Source organism: Pyxicephalus adspersus, chromosome 3 (assembly GCF_032062135.1).
Source record: "Pyxicephalus adspersus chromosome 3, UCB_Pads_2.0, whole genome shotgun sequence".
Classification (NCBI taxonomy): domain Eukaryota; kingdom Metazoa; phylum Chordata; class Amphibia; order Anura; family Pyxicephalidae; genus Pyxicephalus; species Pyxicephalus adspersus.
In genome coordinates this window covers 59,776,765-59,800,992 of record NC_092860.1, presented here as the reverse complement: position 1 = coordinate 59,800,992, position 24,228 = coordinate 59,776,765, and the positions used below count along the sequence as shown (strand labels likewise).

Here is a 24,228-nt window from a genome sequence, read left to right as displayed (position 1 = left end):
TACAAATTACCTTTCTCGTAATATAAAAAACATAAACCTTATCAAAAGTATAAATGATTCTGTCAATTGCCGGATATTTCCTGCTACTGACAATAATGCCTCCACTGGCATTGACCTTTCATACAGGTCAAGAAACCTTCCATCCCCCATAAAATGTGTTCATGATATTACACACTCTAATGCCAGAGAGATAAATCCTGAAATGTTCTTTAGGATTTAGCTGTTTGGTAATACAGGAGATGCAAAGACATGAAGCATATAAACTGCCATATTATAATCCTTGGGGGAAAAAGATACAAACATTGCAATACATTGCTGATGAAGTACAGTGAATGCAATTATGTATGACACAGCCAGAATTATTACTAAAGATAGCATGCCCATTAAGCTATTACAGATAGCCAAAAAGATCATTATTAGTTAAATAGTATTAGTTAAACTGACCTAAAAGGCACAAACTGATCATTGCTCAATGATCCCCTAGCAATCTCTGGAGGAACCTTAGTTGAGAAACACAGTAGTAAAATATGCTGGGAAGGGGTGTGCATACTGTGATGTATAAAGGGAGAATTATGTTTGTAGAAATAGTGGAAAATATGGACAAGGAACTTCTAGTCAGAACTTGTGCTCTTGCATTTTTGGTGCAGTTCATTTGCCAGAGGAGGACAAGTAACTGTATGGCCAGAAGCAACATGCTGCTTTCAGGAACCATGTCGCAGCTCCACTGTAACGGAAATGCAATGCTTGCCAAAAGAGGTTCCTATCCATTCCTATATAGGAGCAGTTGGGAGCGTGGTTAGGCATGCAGTACAATGCTGTAGTTTACCACAAATCTAAAAAGGGACCTAGGGGCGATGGACGGACTCTGATATATGGAACCAAATAATAAAAGTCAAATATTTAAGTATTCAATAGCATGCTGAGGATTCTTTTGGTGGCTTACTGTGGATAGAAAAATTACTTTGGATGGCTAGGAACTAATTTCAGTCATTGTGAATTTGTGTTTAGTATGTTTATAAAATGAAATGTGAAAGTTTAGTGGTGCCTACGGCCTTTCTTTCTCCCTCTGTCCCATTCTTTGCTCTTCCACCCAGAAATATATTGTCATGTTCACTAATGTACTGTTTTCAATAGAACCCAAGCCAGCTGCTTCCCACATGTATAATATGGTAAGGTGTTTTGGTTTGTTATTCATTTATCTTCCAGAATGATTTCCCATGTGTAGGGACTGTGTCTAAGGCCCACAAAAGTTTGGTCTCCATTCTTTTGGCATTGTTACTAAGTCACTGGTGAATTTTGGTGGTAACAAAGAAATGCATTATACCTTGGTTTACCTTGGTAAGTCACAAACTTTTCCAAAATGTCAACTGTATGAACCTCACAATTTTTTTTGCATTACAGGTTTTTGCATAACAGGTATTTTAGCACAACTGTGTTGTATAGGATTATTATTGTTATTTACATAGTTTCATAGTAGGTTAGGTTGAAAAAAAGACATAAGTCCATCAAGTTCAACCACTAGGGAAATAAACATAACCCAGATATAAAACCCTATAAGACATAGTTGGTCCAGAGGAAGGTAAAAAAAAACCCTGGTACAATTTGCTTCAACAGGGGAAAAAAATTCCTTCCTGATTCCATGAGGCCATCGGATGTTCCTTGGATCAACAGTCTCTGTTATCTTTACTTTACATCCCTAATACCCAATTATATTCTGTGCTTCTAGAAAAACATCCAGCTTTTTCTTAAAGCAATCTTTAGTAAGTTAAGAGTGCCCTCTTGTTCTTTGAAATGATCTCAAAATGAATAATGGGGAAGAGAGTTCTCTATATGGACCATTTATATATTTATACAGGGTGATCATATCCCTCCTTCTTCTCAAGGGAGAATAGATTCGGTTCAGGTAATCTCTCCTTATAGCTGAGCTCCTCCATTCCTTTTATTCTATTAGTTTAGTTGCCCTTCTCTGCACTCCCTCCAATTCCAATTCTTTGTCCTTTTTGTGAACTGGTGCCCAAAACTGGACTGCATATTCCAGATGTGGTCTGACTGATGCTTTTTACAGGAGCAGGATTATGTCTCCATCTCTTCAGTTTATTCCTCTTTTAATACAAGAAAGTATTTTACTAGTTTTAGATATTGCAGCTTGGCATTGTATGCTGTTTTTAAATCTATGATCTACCATAACCCCCAGATCCTTTTCTGACTCCTCTAAATGTATCCCCTCTAGACAGTATGAAGCATGCATGTTGTGCTGTTTTTAAATCTATGATCTACCATAACCCCCAGATCCTTTTCTGACTCCTCTAAATGTATCCCCTCTAGACAGTATGAAGCATGCATGTTGTTAGTCCCTAGTTCAAAACTTTACATTTACCAAGTATGTATCAAGGATTAAATGTCACTAGCCACTTGGCTGCCCAATCAAACAGTACATTCAGGTATGCTTGTAGAATATACACATCCTGTATGGACCTAATTCCATTACATAGTTTGGTGTCATCTGCAAACACAGAAATGGTACTTTTAATCCCAAAATCTATATCATTTATAAAGATGTTAAACAGTAAAGGTCCCAACACTGAACCCTGGGGTACACCACTAATAACCTTAGACCTTTCAAAGTGTGAATCAACAATTACAACTCTGGATGCAGTCTTTAAGCCAGTTCTCTATCCATTTACAGATTGAGTTTTCTAAACCTATTGACCCTAACTTGCATATTAACCGTCTGTGGGGTACAGTGTCAAATGCTTTAGCAAAGTCCAAGTACACTATATCAACTACTATTCAACTATCTACCTGTTTACTTACTTCCTCAAAAAAGGAAGTACATTTTTTTGACAACTTCTGTCTTTCTTGAAGCCATGCTGACTATCACTTATAATGTTATTTTCTTGCAGAAACTCCCCTATGGGGTTCCTTATCAAACTCTCTAGGACCTTTACAGCTATTGACGTTAAACTAACGGGTCTGTAGTTACCTGGTAATGACTTTGCTCCCTTTTTAAAGATAGGAACCACATTGGCCTTACGCCAGGTAATCAGAATCATGCCGGTGACTAAAGAGTCTCTAAAAATTAGAAATAATGGCTTTGAAATAACTGAGCTCAGCTCACCAAACTATGTAATGAATTCATACAGGATGTCTATAATCTACAAGCAGACCTAGATGTACTGTTTGATTGGGCAGCCAAGTGGCAAATGACATTTAATATAGATACATGTAAAAAATTATGCACTTGGGGGCTAACAACATGCATGCTTCATACTGTCTAGGGGGGATACAATTTGGGGAATCAGAAATGGAAAAGGATCTGGGGGTTCTGGTAGATCATAGACTTAATAACAGCATGCAATGCCAAGCTGCAATATCTTAAGCTAGTAAAGTACTTTCTTGTATTAAAAGAGGAATAGACTGAAGAGATGGAGGCATTATCCTGCCCCTATACAAAGCATGTGGTCAGACCACATCTGGAATATGCAGTCCAGTTTTGGGCACCAGTTCACAAAAAGGACATTGTTGAATTGGAGAGAGTGCAGAGAAGGGCAACTAAATTAATAAAAGGAATGGAGGAGCTCAGCTATGAAGAGAGATTAGCTGAACTGAATCTATTCTCCCTTGATATGAGACGTTTAAGGGGGATATGATCACCTTGTATAAATATATAAACGGTCCATATAGAGAACTCTCTTCCCCATTATTCACTTTGAGATCATTACAAAGAACAAGAGGGCACTCTTTGCGTCTGGAGGAAAAGAAGTTTAAGCTCCGGACAAGGAAGGGATTTTTCATGGTAAGGCCTGTGAAAATGTGGAATCAGCTTCCTCAGGAAGTAGTTTCAGCAACTACTATAGATTGCTTTAGGAAAACACTCGATGTTTATATAGAAACACAGAATATAACTGGGTATTAAAGCTTTAAAGTAAAAATACCAGTGACTGTTGATCCAGGGAACATCCGATTGCCTCATGGAATCAGGAAGGAATTTTTTTTCACCTGTTGAAGCAAATTGTAAATTGTCTTTCTCTGGACCAACTATGTCTTATAGGGTTTTATATCTGGGTTATGTTTATTTCCCTAGTGGTTGAACTTGATGGACTTGTCTTTTTTCAACCTAACCTACTATGTAACTATACTATGTAACTATGTGCACCGTGTAATAACTCCTGAATGCAGATAGCAGATATACTAAGAATGTTTTGTTGAAGCTGTAACTTGTCAAACTTTATATGTTTTTATGGATTAAATATTATTGTAAATAAAATATATGGGTTTTAAGGATGTTTAGGGGAAGGTTGAGGATATGTGCCTTTAAAATCCTACACAAAATCTACTCTATGTGGTATTTTTTGTCTTTTTGTTAAATATATGGGATGTGGCTGGCCGAGGAAACTAACTTTAATAGATTACCGGTACTTGTTTTAACACTGTAAGATGATGATATTGGAAAATGGCAGGTAGAGTGCGACTCCTATATTTTAACCTCCCTAGTGGTATGAATATTAATTATTTTTAAATGTAAAAGCAGAACATTTAAAAATACTTAGTAGATTTCCCTTCTTGTCCTGCCTCCCAGCCGCACGGTCCCGCCCCCCAGCTGCACACTTGCACGCAGATGCCCGTCCCCTGGCCTCGCGTCCCCAACATTTACACGCCAGGGATGCAGATGCCAGACGCAGATGATTGAAAAATTATTTGACGTAAACAAAAACCCATCAACACAGCCTCTAAAAGTATTTACAATACCAAATACCCCTGATATCCAAAACTTTTTAAAAAAGTGATATTAACAATCCAGTAGTTTAACTGTAACAATCTCAACAATTTGTAAAGTAAAATGCTTAAAAAGGATATTGCATGAACCATAAAGGATATTGCATGAACCAGTGTTAAAAATAAAGTAATATTTACAATTCTTTTTTTAATGTTTAAACATAAAGACAGCAAGACAATACACAAACTTAAAACTTTAAACAAACAACAACAATCATGGTAACCCCCATACCAGTGTATGAAAAAGAGATACAAAAAGTACAGTTGTAAACTTGGTGCTCATTGAAAAAGCCCATAGGTGTACACGTAGCAGCAAGCAAGAAACAAAAGACCATAAGAAGAAATACTGCGGGAATCTATGAGAAAACAGAAGCTTTGGTAACACCATGTTGGGTTTCGCTCTGCTTGCACACTGTAGCCTAATATTGTTTTCTAAATGTATAGGGCTTGCAGTGTTCACATAGTAGCATAGCCAAAAATAGATTTCGATATTGGCTCCCAGTTAAGACTAGAATCTTTAGTTCTGTATAGGTTTGCCTTGTCGCCCATGGATGCACCTACCCAGGAATTATTCATAGTAGTAAACTAATTGTAAAATATTCACACAGCCTCTTCTAAGTGCTCAAAACAGGGAGATGCATTACATCCAAAATCTTATTAGACAGCAGAATGACAAGTCATTAAATGCACAGCCGGCAAATGAGACATAAGGTAAGGTAAGGATATCTTTTATACTCATACTCGTGTGCACTGCGTAAAAGAATTCCCATTCAGAAATGCTGTTTTTTTGTATTGTATGCTGTATAAACTGCTTTTTTTTTACCATGAGTAAATATATACTGCAATCATGTGGTGATGATGTGGGGAAAATTAGGCATAAACTTGGGTGTGTGTTTTATGTATTTAGGTTTAAATTGTTTACCTAATATTTTATAACTAAATATTAGGGCTCATTCACTCATTGAAATTAAAATCACTTGCATGCACTTTTAGACATATTGGACCTGATTTAATAAATCTCTCCAAGATTGGAGAATATAAACTATAATGAGAGAACCTGGGAGATCCAGAAAACTTAGCTGGCAAATATTTTTAATCACGGATCAGATGCATTCCAAGTTTGCTGGAATCAGGCGCGTTGACGTAAATTCTACAGGCATATTTACATGAAGGTCCATATGCATTTTTACAAAGGTTTTTTTGAAAAAATCCATATGGACCTTCATGTAAATAACTTATTTTCCAGACATTTGGTTTTATCTAACTTTGTGGCCTTTTTGTGCTCTCAGCTGCAAACATTATAGAAATATTATACTTATGTCTTTTATATATTTTCTTTAATGAATACTACATAAAATGATTGGGGCATAATATAATGTGAAAAATTGTTTTCTTTGTGGAAATAAAGATTATTGAAGAAACTGAATTATTGTCTACTTACAATTTGACTTCCTGTAGTCCAAAGTAATATATGGATATGCCAAGTTTTGATGTTAAGTATACTAGGTGCTTAATAAACTACATGTGTTCTAAATACAATAGAGACATTAATGTTAGCAAATTATTTAAAAATGTATTTAAACTATGAACAGGTAAGAAGCAATGATGTTGTAATTATTGTTACTTTAATATTACAATGTTTTTGAAGGGTACTAGTAATATGGGTTATGGTTGAGGACAATATAAGTCCGAGTACTGAAGTGGAATAGCTGTGGGTTGAAATAGGAGAAATAGTGGTATTTAATAAGTATTTCAGTAGGTGGGGGTAATGAGTGATTGTGCTCACGTATATACACACAGTTATAGAATTCAGATAGAACAGTTGGAGGAAAGAGCTGTCAAAAATAGTAGAGTATTTTGTCTTAGTGAAACAGTAGTTAAATTATGTTGTTAGTGTAGTTGTATTATAGAGAAGGAGTTACTTACTTAATACAATGTTAGAAAAGGTGAAACAGAACGTCTGCAGCCAGCCAGCAGAAGAGTGCAGGCTGTCAGCAGACCACTCCATATAAACATGTAAAATTCATTTGCACTAGTTACTACTGCGCATGCGTTGTATATCCGTGCATGTGCAGTTTATGTTTTAAGCTCAAAGATTAGAATGGGACTTCTGCCCTTACCAGGATGTGCTTAAATGGCTGTAATGCGCGTGCATGTGTAGATGCGCAGGTGCAGTGTAATGTGTCAGGGACAGATCTACGTTCCTGATCCTCCTACGGGCGTGAATAATTCCTGTTTCTGCTCCTCATCTGCGTCCTCACCTGCCAATTGGTGGAGAGAGATCTCTCCTTGCAGCAGGTCCTGGGCATCGGGACCTAGGGATTGGTATTGACGGGCACTAGGGGAAGTGTGCACCGTCATACTGGAGGACCCCTCCGTGGATGGGGGGGGGTTTGCCTCCTGTCCCTCATAGGGAGCAGGGTAGGAGGGGTTATAGAGTAAGAAGATTTTTTCATTATCTTTATATATCTTAGTTAAGATGGATTAATAAGTATGATATGCTGTGGAGATATTTGTCACACTTACCTTTTCCTCACTAAAACACAGGCATCTCTCTCCTGTGCATGTGGGCAGTTCTGATGCTGGGCGTGCCTCTGTTTCCAGGCTTTATCGACTCTGTCCATGCCGCTGGCCAATCAGGAAGTAGCCCCCCTACCAACCCTGGCTATTTAACTTGGTCCATTCAGACTCCATTCTGTGTTAGTGCATCAAGTTACCGGTACTAGTGCCTAGCTCCCTAGTTCTGTGAACTAGTTCCTGTACACCTGCTGCCAATTCCAGTGTTTCCTGTGTCCAGCTCCTGAGTTAACCCCTCATTGTCCAGTCTGTTGGTTCCCAGCCAACTTCCCTGTGGTTATTCCTGCTTCTCCCGTGCCTCCTGCTGTTCCATTGTCCCCAGTGTTCCCTGTGCCCGCAGTGGCCCCTGTGTCATTGCTGTCTGTCTCCTGGATCCCTGGCTATTGACCCCTGCCATGTGAGCTGACCTCCCTTGCCTGCTGCCTGTCTCGACCCTGGCTTTCCTTGACTATCCTCCTGCCTGGTGATTTGGTACCGTGCTTGCCCACCTTGCTGTGCCCAAGGACCGCAACCTGGCCGTAACCAGGAGCGCAACATCCTCACCATCAGAGGCTCTAGAGAAAACCTGGTTATGGCTTAGACTTTGCGCCTTGGCCCTTCTCAGCGCTCCCACCACTTACATACACCCCCTAGTGGTCCTGTATCTCTGTGCGTGACAATATTGTTTAGAAAATTGTTAAATTGTAAGAACTTGTGAGAACAACTTTAAATTGAAAACCATGTTCCATTACATTATAACATACATAGCATATAACATTATATAGGTAATAAAATATCACAAAAAAGTAAAGAGGGAGAAGCGATTATAGCAGAAAAAATGTAATACATAATGCAAAATTATAATAATGGCAGCATAAACACCATATTTTGGTTAATATCATACAGTATTTCTAAATACATAGAAACAATTGTAAGTACATTTTTCATAATGTTATTTATATTAGTAAGGTTACAATGATATCAAATAACTGGTAAGGTGTTAAGACAGATATATTAAAACATTTTATAGGTAAATTAAACAAATTGTTTAGTTGTGTTTTTTTATACATTTTTTTATTTACCATTAGTGTTGGTTGAATAGCTCACTATTCGATTAGACCGCTATTCGGTCGAATAATGCATTATTATTCGGGTGATCGAACGTCGAATTCGAACTCCATTAAAGTCAATGGGGGAAAAATTTGGGTTGTTTTTTCTGGGCTGTGTAGAGCTTCTACAGCCTATAAATACATTTAAAAAGACATGTCAAGACTCCCCCAGCTCTGCACAACACTGTAGAAGTAAAAAAAAAATAAGGAAGTTTTTTTCTGTTGCTGGCAAGGCCATTTTAAGGGGCGGTCAAGGGAACATGCCGGATTTATTACGGTCTCCTAGTAGAGGCAGAGAGGGGCACGAGGGGGTTCCTCTGGTCCAAAAGCTAGCCACCACGTTTCACTGCTCCGTATATGGACAGTATACAAGCTGTAGCTAGTGGAGACATTGCTTTGTAGGGCACTGCCTTTTCCTATCTGCTAGCAGCATCAGTTACAGCAAGAGGAGGAGGCAGTGGGATCTGAGAGGGAGCGTGGACGGCATTAGTATCTGGCATCTAAAGTCAGGTATTGGGCAGACGGCAGCATCATTTACAGCAGGAGGAGGAGGCGGTGGGCTCTGAGACGGAGTGTGGATGAGACGGAGAGTGGATACCATTTGGATCTGGCATCTACAGTTGGGTACTGGGCAGGCGGCAGCATCATTTACAGCAGGAGGAGGAGGCAGTGGGCTCTGAGACGGAGTGTGGATGGAATTAGTATCTGGCATCTAAAGTCAGGTACTGGGCAGGCGGCAGCATGATTTACAGCAGGAGGAGGAGGCGGTAGGCTCTGAGACGGAGTGTGGACAGCATTAGTATCTGGCATCTAAAGTCAGGTACTGGACAGGCACCAGCATCATTTACAGCAGGAGGAGGAGGCGCTGGGCTCTGAGACGGAGTGTGGATGGCATTAGTATCTGGCATCTACAGTCGGGTACTGTGCAGGTGGCAGCATGATTTACAGCAGGAGGAGGAGGCGGTGGGCTCTGAGACGGAGTGTGGACGACATTAGTATCTGGCATCCAATGTCAGGTACTGGGCAGGCGGGAGCATCATTTACAGCAGGAGAAGGAGGCGGTGGGCTCTGAGACGGAGTGTGGACGGCATTATTATCTGGCATCTAAAGTCAGGTACTGGGCAGGCGGCAGCATGATTTACAGCAGGAGGAGGAGGCGGTGGGCTCTGAGACGAAGTGTGGATGGCATTAGTTTCTGGCATCTACAGTCGGGTACTGGGCAGGTGGCAGCATCATTTACAGCAGGAGGAGGAGGCGGCGGGCTCTGAGACAGAGTGTGGACAGCATTAGTATCTGGCATCTAAAGTCAGGTACTGGACAGGCACCAGCATCATTTACAGCAGGAGGAGGAGGCGGTGGGCTCTGAGACGGAGTGTGGATGGCATTAGTATCTGGCATCTACAGTCGGGTACTGGGCAGGTGGCAGCATGATTTACAGCAGGAGGAGGAGGCGGTGGGCTCTGAGACGAAGTGTGGATGGCATTAGTATCTGGCATCTACAGTCGGGTACTGGGCAGATGGCAGCATCAGTTACAGCAAGAGGAGGAGGCAGTGGGATCTGAGAGGGAGCGTGGACGGCATTAGTATCTGGCATATAAAGTCAGGTATTGGGCAGACGGCAGCATCATTTACAGCAGGAGGAGGAGGCGGAGGGGTCTGAGACGGAGTGTGGACGGCATTAGTATCTGGCATCTAAAGTCAGGTACTGGGCAGGCGGCAGCATCATTTAGAGCAGGAGGAGGAGGCGGTGGGCTCTGAGACGGAGTGTGGACGGCATTAGTATCTGGCATCTAAAGTCAGGTACTGGGCAGGCGGCACCATGATTTACAGCAGGAGGAGGAGGCGGAGGGGTCTGAGACGGAGTGTGGGCGGCATTAGTATCTGGCATCTAAAGTCAGGTACTGGGCAAGCGGAAGCATCATTTACAGCAGGAGGAGGCGGTGGGCTCTGGGACGGAGTGTGGACGGCATTAGTATCTGGCATCTAAAATCAGGTACTGTGCAGGGGGCAGCATGATTTACAGCAGGAGGAGGAGGCGGTGGGCTCTGAGACAGAGTGTGGATGGCATTAGTATCTGGCATCTACAGTCGGGTACTGGGCAGGTGGCAGCATCATTTACAGCAGGAGGAGGAGATGGTGGGCTCTGAGACGGAGTGTGGACGTCATTAGTATCTGGCATCTAAAGTCAGGTACTGGGAAGGCGCCAGCATCATTTCCAGCAGGAGGAGGAAGCAGTGGGCTCTGAGACAGAGTGTGGACGGCATTAGTATCTGGTATCTAATGTCGAGCACTGGACAGGCGACAGCATCATTTACAGCAGGAGGAGGAGGAGGTGGTGGGCTCTGAGACAAAGGCCCTGATTCATCAATGAAATCCGCGCTCGCTGGACGTGCGTACTTTTGCGCTTCCAGCAAGCCGGTTTCCCGCGGTCCGGAGTCGAGTGCGCTCGTACACTCGCCCCCTCACTGCCAGCCGGATTCAAGCCTTGATAATAATGAGCAATAGGGGTCGCGAATCTGCCAATTAAGGCTATTAGATTTCAGGTGCGCGATTAAGGAGGATCTGTTAAGCTGTCACTGGGGAGATCATAGCAATTAATTAGCGCACACCTGCTCTCTGTTCTGTGCGTATCTACAGTCCATTACAGGTCAATTTGAATCTTTAATGCTTCATCTTCTTTTGGGTAAGTGCTACTTTTTTAGGTTACATTGAACTCATTCACAAAATAATTAATTTATTGTTACATTTGTTGCACTGTTTTTATACTTTTTGGTTTGCTTGGCAACACTGCAAACTAATTGAGATCAAGCTGTATATATACTAGTAAGCACTTCATAATATGTCATCTCACAATAGTATGAATTGTAAAAAATTCTCACCAAGCATTTGTGATCTAAAAAAATATCATTGTAGTTTGTCTTGATAGAAATGAAATAATTGAAAAAAGGATTATTGTCAAAGGTGGTTTAAAAAAACATTTCGTTTTTTAGTTAAACGCATATTTAGTTAAATGCATATAAATACAAATGCATTTTCATTAATATTATTTAACTAGAAAGAATGATTTTTTAGGGGAACAGTGACTTTTAATGCAAGCTCGCCAGTGTAAAGCTGCCGGAGATGCGCGGCTCCGGCCGCAAGCTCATTCAGTTGCTGAATTGCGCGACGGCTTACGATTTCAGATCGCGAATACGAATGCGCGAGCGAGCTTCCGATTTTGCTTGATGAATCAGGGCCAAAGTGTGGACGGCATTAGTATCTTGCATCTAGAGTTGGGTACTGGGAAGGCAGCAGCAGTAACAGGCATTAGGAGGCGGTGGGCCGTGTGACGGAGCATGGACCGCATTGGAGGTTGAGGCCATCACCTCTATGGACAGTGTAGAAGCTGTAGCTAATTGAGACATGAATGGATTACCGAAAATCACACTTTCCATACCTACTATCTAGTGAAACCACAGATAGTGAACGGACTTGGAAAGGGAAAGGGAACGGACTTGGTGGAATACCTGGGGAAATACATACATTTTTTATCATTTGTGAATATCTAGCAAGTGCTATCACAGTTAAATATCTGTATTTGGTTCACATAAATACATACATTTTTATGGGTTTTAGGATACATACCAAGTGCTATCAGAATAAAAAATCTGTATTTTTTTGGAGAAAAATATATAATTTTTTTATGGCCTCTTGGATAGATACCAACTACCAAGTGCTATCAGAATTAAATATCTGCATTGTTTGTAGAGTAATACATCAATTTTTATGGCTTTAGGGATATATAGCAAAGTGGGATCAGAACTAAATATCTGTGTTTTCTGTGAAGAAATATAGAGTTTTTTATGGTCTTTTTGATCGATAACAAGTGCTATCAGAATTAAATACCTAGATTTTTGGTAGAGAAATATAGAAATTTTTATGGCTTTGGAGATATATAGCAAAGTAGGATCGGAATGAAATATCTCTATTTTTTGGGGAGAAATACTGATTTTTTATGGGTTTTAGGATAGATACCAAGTGCTATCATAATAAAATATTTGTAATTTTTTACAGAAGTACAGACATTTTTAGTTTTTTTGTGATAGATTGCAAGATGTATCCTAAATTATACCTCTTGTAATATATCACAAAAGCCAGAAAATGTTCTATGTTTATCCATAAAAAATACAGATATTTCATTCTGATAGCACTTAGTATCTATCCAAAAAACCATAAAATTTTCTTTATTTTTGTAAAAAACAAATACAGATATTGAATTCTAAAAAATCATAATTAAATATCCGTATTTTTTGGAGAGAAATACATCCATTTTTATGACTTTTTTGATAGGTAGAAAGTTGTAGCCTGAATTGAATATCTTTTTTTTATAGAAAAACTGAAATTTTGCTGTTTAGTTTGATATATAGCAAGTGGTATCAGAATTAAATATCTGTATTTTTTTTACAGAAATACAGAAATTTTTATGGTTTTTTTTATAGATAGCAAGTGGTATCAGAATGAAATATTTTTGATAGATTGCAAAAGTTATCATAATTTATGCTAACTCTTGCAATCTAAAATTAACAGAAAAGTTTATTTCTGTAAAAAAAATACAGATATTTCATTCTGATACTATTTGCTTTCTATCAAAATAAACAGAAAAATGTCTGTATTTCTGTAAAAAAATACAGATATTTCATTCTGATACCACTTGTTATCAATCAAAATAAATTGAAAAAAATCTGTATTTCTGTAAAAAAAAATATTGATATTTCATTCTGATACCACATACCACTTGCTTTTAAAATAAACAGAAAAAATTCTGTATTTCTGTAAAAAAATACAGATATTTAATTCTGATACAACTTGCTATCTATCATAATAAACAGATACATTTCTGTAAAAAAATACAGATATTTAATTCTGATACCACTTGCTATCTATCAAAATAAACTGAAAAAATTCAGTGTTTCTGTAAAAAAAAATACAGTTATTTATTTCTGATACCACTTGATTTCTATCAAAATAAACAGAAAAATGTCTGTATTTCTTTGAAAAAATACAGATATTTCATTCTGATACCACTTGCTATCAATCAAAATAAACAGAATCATTTCCTGCTAAAAAATACAGATATTTCATTCTGATACCACTTGCTATCTATCAAAATAAACAGAAAAATGTATGTATTTCTGTAAAAAATGTAGATATTTCATTCTGATACCGCTTGCTATCAAAATATACAGAAAAAATTCTGTATTTCTATATAAAAAATACAGATATTTAATTCTGATACCACTTGCAATCAAAATAAACAGAAAAAATTCAGTATTTCTGTAAAAAAATATACAGATATTTAATTCTCATATCATTTGCTAACTATCAAAATAAACAGAAAAATGTCTGTATTTCTGTAAAACAAAATACAGATATTTAATTCTGACACCACTTGCTATCTATCAAAATAAACAGATATTTCATTCTTATACCACTTGCTATATATAAAAAAAATCCATAAAAATATCTGTATTTCTGTAAAAAAATACAGATATTTAATTCTGATACCACTTGCTACCTATTAAAATAAACAGAAAAAAATCTGTATTTCTCTAAAAAAAAACAGATATTTAATTCAGATACCACTTGCTATCTATCAAAATAAACAGAAAAAATTCTGTATTTATTTAATTCTGATACCACTTGCTATCTATCAAAATAAACAGAAAAATATTCTGATACCACTTGCTATCTATCAAAATAAACAGAAACATTTCTGTATTTCTGTAAAAAAAATACAGATATTTCATTCTGATACCACTTGCTATCTATCAAAATAAACAGAAACATTTCTGTAAAAAAAATACAGATATTTCATTCTGATCCTACTTGCTATCTATCAAAAAAAGCCATAAAAACTTCTATATTTCTGTAAAAAAAATACAGATATTTTTTTTTGATACCACTTGCTATCTATCCAAAAGGACTGAAAAAATTTATGTATTTCTGTACTAAAAATACAAATATTTAATTATGAATCACACAGCTCCATTAAGAGTGATATAGGCCTCAAAGTAGATAGAGGCAGAGGGCCCTGAGGGAGGTGCTCGTAAAAAAAAATTAGCCAGTTACACAGCTCCATTGCAAGTTATAGACCTCAGAGACAGAGTAGAGGTAGAGGGCCACTAGGGGGAGGAGTAGAAGGAGATGCCGAAAGGCTATGAACGTGCTGTTCCCATCAAGTTGTCCGTGCAGCAGTTGACGACTAATCAGTACACTCTGCAGAGAGGGTGTTGAAGTCATTGCCCATCCAAGCCTTATTCATTTTAATAAAAGTGATTTGGTCGACATTTTCTGCGGAGACCTGAATATGTTTGTCACTCAGTACGCCCCCAGCTGCACTGAACGCTCTTTCAGATAACACACTTGCGGCTGGGCAGGTAAGGATCTGAATGGCATGTTCTGCCAGCTCCGGCCACTGCTCAAGCTTGGATACCCAGTAGCCCAGTGGGTCCTGGCTTTGCAGGTTGCAGATGTCTCATGAAGAGCCCAGGTATTCCTGCACCATGACTGAGTACCACTGCTGAGTGTCATTGGCAATTGTTGCACGACTGGCAGCTTGCTTCCGCTGAAAAAAGCCTGCAAAGTTTGGCTTAGACGCCCTCTACTGCTGCTGCCACCCATGCCGCTTAAAGCAATTGTTTGGCTCCATGGCTGGTGGAACTGCCATAGGGATCCCTGCTGCTGCTGCAGGCAGTCAGAAAGGCTGAGCACAAGTCCCTTACAAGCACTTCTTGGTAGTGCTGCATTTTAGGTCCCCTGTATTGTGGCAAGATCAGTTGTTGTATCTCAGGCTTGTAACGTGGATCCAGTAATGTAGCAATCCAATAGTCGTCAGTCTTTGTTTTTATGTGTTGTATGCGTGGATCTTTGGCTATGCACTCTTGCATGAAGGCTGTCATGTGGCTCAAACTACCCACAGCTGAGGTAATTCTGGACCCAAACTCCTGTGGGTCGAACAGCAGCACAGGGTCGTCATCCTCCTCCTCCTGGTCTTGCCATCCACGGAACATGCCGCCTTGTGTTTGGGTGGATGGATGCCATGTACCCTCAATATCCTCCTCTGCCCCTTCCTCCCCTTCTTCCATGCCTGCAATGTCCTCCTCATCCACCTCCTCCTCTTCCTTGATTTGTGGTGCACTATGCCTAGTAGGCACGCATGTCCGAGATGATGTTTGAAACGTCATCTCTTGATGCAGCGTCCGCTCTGTGTCGTGTCCGAGATCCACCATCGTCTGTTCCAGCAGGCATATGATGGGGATGGTGTCACTGGCACAGGCCTAATCTCTGCTGAAATTCCTGGTGGCCTCTTCAAAAGGTGACAATACAGTGCACAAGTCCTTTATTTGCAGCCACTCCGCAGGGCTGAAGAAAGGTAGATAGATAGGTAGGGAAACATCTGAAACGAACAGACACTGCCACGTAATCCACCACCGCTTTCTGTTGTTCAGGCAGCCGCTGCAGCATGTAAAAGGTGGAATTCCAATGTGTGGCCACATCACAAATTAACCGGTGCACTGGCAGGTTGAGATTTCGCTGTAAATCCACCAATCTGGCACTGGCTGTGTACGACCGGCGGAAATGCGCTGACAACTTTCTGGCCTTCAGCAACAGCGGCTTGATTCCTGGGTAATTCCTAAGGAAGCGCTGTACTATCCAGTTCATGACATGAGCCAGGCAAGGTACGTGTGTGAGTTTCCCACAATGCGGGGCTGCCAGGAGAATGGCCCCGTTGTCACACACGACCTTGCCTGGCTGAAGTTTGTTAGGAGTTAGCCATATGTCCTCCTGCTCCCGCAAGGCACTAATAATGGCTGCGCCAGTGTGGCTGAGGAAACCCAGGCTTCACAACCTCAGGACTGCGTGACGTCGGAATTGTGCACCGAAATAGCAAACTGCAGGTTGTTGCTGGCGGTGAACAGATGCTGCCGAATGGGAGGTGCTGGGTCTCCACGGCAAAGTGTCCCTGGAGGAAGAGGTTGAGGCACAAGAGTCAAAGGAGGAGGTGGAAGTGGAGGTTGAGGAGGAAATTGCATGGCGATGTGCTCTGGGCGGAGGTAGGTATGCAGGCCTTGCAGCAGCTGCATCTTCCCCTGCTGCCACCAAAGTTACCCAGTGAGCTGTAAAGGAAATATATCTTCCCACTCCATGCTTGCTCGACCAACTGTCGGTTGTCAGGTGCACCTTGCCAGAAACCGAGTGCTGCAGGGCCATGAACACATTGCTCTGCACTTGTTCACGCAAAGCAGGAACACATTTTTCTGCAATATACTGTCGCTTAGGCATAAAGTACCGTGGGTTAGCGCAGAGGAATGCGTAAGGGAACGCATTGGAGTCCACCAGCCGGTAATGGAGGAGCTCTAACGCAATCAGCTGTGCAATTGGCGCATTGATTAGCTTTGTTTTGGGGTCATTTGGGCCATATTTCCTCTTGCGCTCCAGCATCTGGGGGATGGAAGGTTGGATGCTGCTAATGCTAACCACAGAAAGATTGGACGATGGGGTAGAAGTTGTGGGGGATGGCAATGATGCCTGCTAGCAATGCGACAAACAGCAGCCGATCTGCGTTGGAGCTCCTGCTCACCGCTGGTGGAGCCTCAAAAAGGTAATGATCAGCTACATGCCTCTTTCAAATTGCTGGCAGCAGCACGGGTAACTTTGGTGGCTGAAGGAGGAAACGCAGCGGAGGAAGATGGAGCAGTTTGAGCTTGCTTCTTTGGCGGAGGTGGTTGCACAGAACTCTGTGCTTTGACCAGGTGTTCCCACCAGGTTACTGGGTGGTGGCTTTTTAAATGAGTGCTCATGCAACTTGTTCCAAGTTTGTTTGGGTTTTTGCCTCGTTTCAAGTGGTGAGCACACAGTTTACAGATGACCATAGTGTTGTCATCACTATGGACATTAAAAATGCCCACACTGGCGAACATCTAACTGGGCCAAAAGGGGCTCTGGAGATGGTGCTCGTGGTGGCAGTCCGCGGTTTTTGAGGCATAGCTGTGGTGACAGCTTCCGACGATTTACGTCTATGACTTGCCTCACTGGTACTTGAAGAATGCAGAGTGTGGTCAGCTTTTACCCTCTTCCTCCCTCTCCCCCTTTGAGGGTGCTTTGCAACCTCCTCCTCCTCTTCTTCCTCCTCCTCCTCCTCTGAACTGACTCTCTTCGTCAGATGACTGAAACAACTGAGAATCTTCAAGGAATGCTTGTAGCTCCGCCTCTCCAACCCCTCGGTGGGACTCCTCTACATACTGCCGTACACGTGACTTTCCAGCCGTTGATGAAGAACTAGGAGGAACAGGTGTATCATGGACTGTTTGGGACACCTGTAAGGCCTGTGTCTGGGACTGGGATGAAGAGGGGGTACAATCACTTGACCCAGGCTGGGTCATGTACTCGACTACGTCTTGTTCATGGTGTGGCAATAATGGACGCCCACCACCAACAGCAGCGCTTCTTGTTCTTGGGTTTGCAGCTAAAAACAAACTCATACTGCTTTGCTTGCCACCCCTGCCAAAGCTGCCCTTTCCTGTTTGGCCAGACATTGTAGAAATTTTTTTCTTTATGTGGCTTGACACCCTGCAAAATACTTTGTAGCTAATATGCTATATGTATATGTAAATTTGTACAGTAAGTGGATTTTTTTATTGGAGGGAGGGGGGGTTGTCACTAAAAATGCAAGTGCGCTGTGTGTGTTGTATGCAGCACTTTGCTTCAGTGGTGACGCTTGTAATATACTGCACAGTATACAAACTATATACAGCATATATACTCTGTCTGTGAGTCTGTCTCTCAGTACAAGTGTGATACTATGCACGCAGTCAGCGAGGAGACCCTGCCACTGGCTGCGTGTATTTAACACACTGACTATCTATCTATCTATCTATCTATCTATCTACCAAGTATCTATCTATGTATGCATCTATGTATGTATCTATCTATCTAGCTATCTATCTAGCTAACAGTGAAACACTCTACCTATCTGAGTACAGTAGATTTCAGGACTGCACCAATACAGTACAACCCAACAATCTATCTGACTAATAGTGTGAATGTGATACAGTCTAACAAAGTAAAGCACTTTTTTTCACTTTGACAAAGCAAGCCAAGCAGCACAGAAAGGTTGTGATGCTATCAGCAAATCTCTGTCAGGAGTGGTAAATGCAGGCATGCCCTGGCCTTATAAAGGCCAATGGCTGCCTGTGTGGCATGCAGTGACAGACAGCCAATCGGCTGCCTGCCACAACAAACATGGAGGGGGGCATTCCTGCTGTTATTGGAGGGCCCTAGGCATCATGGGGGAGGTCCCTAGGCATTGTGGGAGGGTCAAATTCGGGGCTTTGAATACAGAAAAATTCGGGTCGGGTCCACCCGAATTCGAACAGTCATATTCGGGTCGAACATTAGGATGACCCAAATTAGAACAACAACACTATTTACCATACATGTTTAAAAACATACCAATGGAATAAACAAGCAGCAAAGAAAAAGAGAACCACATGTACAAAGTCCAAAACAATACCAGATTCTTTTTAAAACCTTTCTGCAACACACTGTCATACTAGTATTCATATCCAAAAATGAAAGAAAACAAGGGTTAATCGACTTGTAACACATGGAATACAGAGATAAAAAGTATCACAAACCAGGGTGGGTGTCACATCGGAAAATAAAGAGGGTGGGTGTCACATCGAAAAGTATGAGAATAGGCAATGGGGCAGGTAGTGGGAGTTGTGTATTAAAAGTAGCGATGAAATGAAAAGGTATGGGGAAGTATCGTATGTCATTCAAGAGTATAGGGTACCCAGGTTCAAAGTCAAGATATTTTTTGTACCATTTCCTGAAACTGCCACCAGTAGAACTATGTAGTACAGAATTTCTCTGCGGTACCATGAATGGTGGCTATCAGATGTTCCATCTACATATTCTCATTAACCTTCCTAATCCAAAGGCCAATCAGCTGAAGCAGAGTTTTTGTGTTTTGATTACTGTAACCCAGAACACTGAACAAAGCTGTTAGTGTATGAAATCAACAAACCCCAAACAGTTTAATCTCTAATTGGGCTTTCATAAACTGTTCTAGAGTAAGAAACACTTTTTTATAGTGGGAGCAGTAACATTTCACCAGTAATGTTCAGCTTGATATGTCAGTATAAAATTATCAGTGAAATTTAAATCAGAATCTCAATCTGTACATCATTACCCTCTAAGTGTTGTATTATTCATTATTTGTTCCTGGTATGACAGGTTAGTGTAAACTGTTCAATATGATTTTTTTTTTTTTAACTGTATTATGTTTGTTTCTGCTTTTAGGTGTCTGCGAAAATGTTAGTAATTCTGATTGTATGATGTCAAATAAAATGGCATCATGCTGGCCCTCCATCCTAGTATTCAACCTTCTCCTACTGTGTTCAGAAGAAAATGCACTGGGATGTCCTGCCCGTTGTGAATGCACACCACAAATCCGGTCTGTTGATTGTCACCGTAAGCGCCTCTCAGCAATTCCTGATGGCATTCCCTCCGAAACAAAGCTTTTGGACCTTAGTAAGAACCGTATCCGTTGCTTGAATCCGGGTGAATTTTTATTCTTTCCCCGATTAGAAGAACTGGACCTTAGTGAAAATGTTATCTCAGTTATTGAGCCAGGGGCATTTGCCAACCTCTTCTGGCTACAAACCTTGAAGCTGAAAGGTAATCAGTTAAAACTTATTCCAGCTGGGGTATTCAACAAACTTTGCAATTTGACTTTGTTGGATATCAGTGAAAATAAAATTGTCATTTTGTTGGACTTCATGTTCCAGGATCTGCAGAACTTGAAAAGCCTTGAAGTTGGAGACAATGAGCTGTTGTACATTTCACAGAAAGCCTTTTTTGGACTGGTAGGACTAGAACAGCTAACAATTGAAAAATGCAACTTAACTACTATATCTACCGACTCACTGTCTTATTTACAAGGTCTTGAAATTCTTAAACTTTGTCACTTGGGCATCAGTAACTTAGAAGATCAAAACTTTCGGAAACTGTCTAGTCTTAAACAACTAGAAATTGACTCCTGGACTTTTCTAGAAGATGTTTGCCCAACAGCTTTCCAAGGACTAAATCTTACCTCCCTTTCTATCACTTATACCAATCTTACATCAGTACCAGTAGCTGCTCTAAAAAGTCTTACTTACTTGGAATATCTAAATCTTTCTTACAACCCTATTAGAATTATCCAGCGGGGTTCCTTTCGTGACCTAGTCAGACTCAGAGAGCTTCACATAGTAGGTGCTTTTCTCACTGTGGTAGAATTGCAAGCCTTTTATGGCCTGAGACAGATACGACTCCTGAATGTCTCCAATAATCTCTTATCAACTTTGGGGGAGAACTCTTTTCAATCAGTCAATACTCTAGAAACACTGCGTGTTGATGCAAATCCACTTGCTTGTGACTGTCGACTTCTATGGATCTTGCAACGAAGAAAAACCCTCAATTTTGATGGCCACCAACCTGTCTGTGCGTCTCCTGTTGAGATTCAAGGAAATGCATTGTGTGACTTCCCAGATTCAATTCTTTTTGAATATTTTACATGTCAAAAACCAAAAATAAGGGACCGAAAGTTGCAACACATTATAGCTCATGAAGGGCAGGCAGTATCATTCCACTGTAAGGCAGATGGAGAACCTGTTCCACTCATTGTCTGGGTCTCACCACAGAGGAGAATGATCACAAGCAGGAGTGTAGGAAGATCTACTGTCCTGCCAGAAGGTACCTTGGAGATAAGATATGCTCAAGTACAAGATAGTGGGACATATATTTGTATTGCAACGAATGCTGGAGGGAATGATACTTACTTTGCAACACTGACTGTAAAAGGTGACAACTCTCCATATTCCAACCGAACACTTTATTTATCAGAATATAATGAAACCTCTCACAATGACACCCATGTTTTTTTGAAGTTTACTCTGGATCTGAAAACAATTTTGGTGTCAACGGCCATGGGTTGTATTACATTTTTGGGGGTTGTACTTTTTTGTTTCCTTCTTCTCTTTGTTTGGAGCAGAGGAAGAGGACAACATAAAAATAACTTTTCCGTAGAGTATTCATTTCGTAAGGTTGATGGGCCTGCTTCGGCTGCTGGTCAAGGTGGAGCTAGAAAGTTCAATATGAAAATGATATGAAAGCTGAAGACCATCATTTACTTTACAATACTGTGAATTTTGATAATTAACAGCAGTGAACTGGAAAAGGTGTGCCTCGTCTGAGATTACATTACCTGCCTGTAATTAAATGCTTATGGCATCTTCCATTTGTACTAATTACAAGGGCTATTGAATGGCTCTTGCTAAGTGGGATTTGCTGACCAGCCAATAAGATCTGTTGTGTGTGACTGAATAGAGCTGGTTTTTAAACTGTAAAACCCAGTATTCCAGGAGCTGAGTGCCTCACTACACAAAATATGACATGTTGACAGTTAAGTGATAGAACAAACTTGCTGGATTTCATGTAAGACTTAATTTTCATAGAGGCATGCATATCTGGAATTCAAGTATTTTGGGATGATAACCTAATAACGTAAGGTCTGTAAAAACAGCCTTAACTGAAAGAGGTTTACTGATCATGACTCCTTCCAAAAAAAAGTACTTCATAATCAATAAAGGCATGACCTAGCACATCTGTGAAGACATTCAGAAACACACCATGAGCCTAACGCAGCTGAAACACTAATAGCTTGATAGGTAAAACTCCCAGGATTTATAATGTGACCATCACAGATGTTAAGGCCATAATTGAAAAAAAATATGACAACTAGCAAGAATTGGATGTAGTAAGTAGGTAGTTATGTGCATTACCTATACAAAATCTTATTCCATCTTTGCGACAGGCATCATTTTATTGGACAATAAATCAAGTTATCCAAAATATCTACATATATAGTTTATTTTAAATAGAAAGAAATATGAATAACCAACTTGTGATGTCTCAATGTTATACCAAGATATTACCACATTGTGCCAGAGTTTCTGGTTTTCCTTTCTCCACATGTTAAAGTTAAACAAAACCTAAAAAAAAAAAAATTGTGAGCAGGCGGGTTCTTTATTGCAAAAAAGGACAATATGTCTCTTTTGCAACAAAACAAAGATACCTGTCTGCAGTTTTCTGTAGAATGCACACTGAGCTAGACATGCACAGCTTATTGTACACTCTCAGCATATTTCGATGCCAGTAATGAATGAGCGTCACTCCAGTCTGGTCAGTCAAGGTATGGCCAAAGATCCTGAACCCAGAAAAGGACTGGGTAAGAATCTCAGCATTGGCGAAGGAGAGAGGTGGGTTTACGTTCATTTTAATAGTTTGACAGTACATGAAACAGGCACTTTTAAGGGTGGCGTTTAAAGCAAAGGCATATTGTAACATTTAAACCAGCCATGTATAGTTACATTTTGATGAGAATAATAGTAATAATCTGCCAGACTGCTAAAGTAAAAACACATTAGTCATTTTGGACATATTTATGGTTGGTGCAGTACGTCCTTCTTATAAAATCTCTCTGGATTTGAAGGGCAATTCTCTGCAAGAAGTATTGCAAGCCAATATACTAAACACAAAAAATCCTGTCAGTATCAGTTTTGCTTGTAGTTATCTCTTGCAGACAGTCCGAGTTTTTTGCAGTTCTTCTAGACAGACTGTTGTCTCTCAGAGTAGACTTAGATGCAAGACCTTTCAAAAGACAGTAATTTGTAGAGGTTCCCTCTGTCCTTGAGTATTCTAACAAAGTAAATAAATGCCAACCCCACATAAATGTATGAAAGAAAGAAATGAAAGCAGCATGCTTTTTTTTTTTGTTATTGTGCGATTGTTATACACGTAATAACAATAAATGATTAATTACAATCATACAGATGTATGGTCCATAGCCCACTTTTATTGGCGGGGTGTAGTACCTAGTGCTATAGGGGTATACCATGTTAGAGAAGAGAGAAGAAAAGTTGATCGCTACACACCACAAGGCTTCCTCACAAGAGGATCATCACTGGGCAGGTTAAATCTCCATCTCTGTCCTATGGAAATATCTATAATAAATATTAAGGAGACATCAAACACAGACAGGTATCCAAGTTATTTTCCTTTTAGGACAGCGATTTTCAACCAAGGTTCCTCCAGAAGTGCCTGTAAAATGAACAATTTGTAACTCTTAGGTCAATTTAGGTGACACTATTGGCTATTAGTAAGGGGGGCATTGTTCCCAGTGGCCAGCAAAGTAAGAGGCATTCTTCCTTCTGACCACCATGATAATATACTGTGAGCTGTGGATATTGTAATTATAGCAGGCATTCTCCTAAGACCTGAAAGTTATTTCACAAGGTTCCTCCATAGTAAAAAGTTCAAGAAGCACTGTCCTAAAAGATTGAATGTGTCTTGCTAGCCTTTTTGACATTGTATTTTATTCTTATTTGTACTCTAAATGGTTCATATATGTTCTACTTTCATCAATAATCATTTTTTTTAACAATCAGTTAAAGTGCTTTAACACATTTGACTTTTCTACTCTAAAGCCCTGTTTCAGTTAGTTTTTATTGCTAACAGCACCTGCTGTTTGTTCACATTGGAAAGCCTGCAGGTGCTAAATCCCTGCTGTCAAAAAATAAGGGACAGAAGTTGCATTAGGTGCAGCTTTTTTTTGTTTTTATTTCAAAAGTTTTATTGGGTTATTACAGGGGAATCACAACAAAAACTAAGGGTATATAGGGGAGACATCACAAAAGGGATCAAC

General features: G+C 40.2%; 1 protein-coding gene across 2 annotated transcripts in view; it reads left to right on the top strand.

Annotated features, from left to right (window-relative positions):
* Positions 1 to 24,228, top strand: part of LINGO3 (leucine rich repeat and Ig domain containing 3) — a 58,774-nt gene extending 34,546 nt beyond the window's left edge. For both annotated transcript variants that reach the window (XM_072404864.1, XM_072404862.1), the window contains one exon: positions 19,785 to 24,228. In XM_072404864.1, the coding sequence (XP_072260965.1) occupies positions 19,817 to 21,634 (1,818 nt within the window). In that variant the 5' untranslated portion in view covers positions 19,785 to 19,816 and the 3' untranslated portion in view covers positions 21,635 to 24,228. The remainder of the gene's footprint in view (positions 1 to 19,784) is intronic.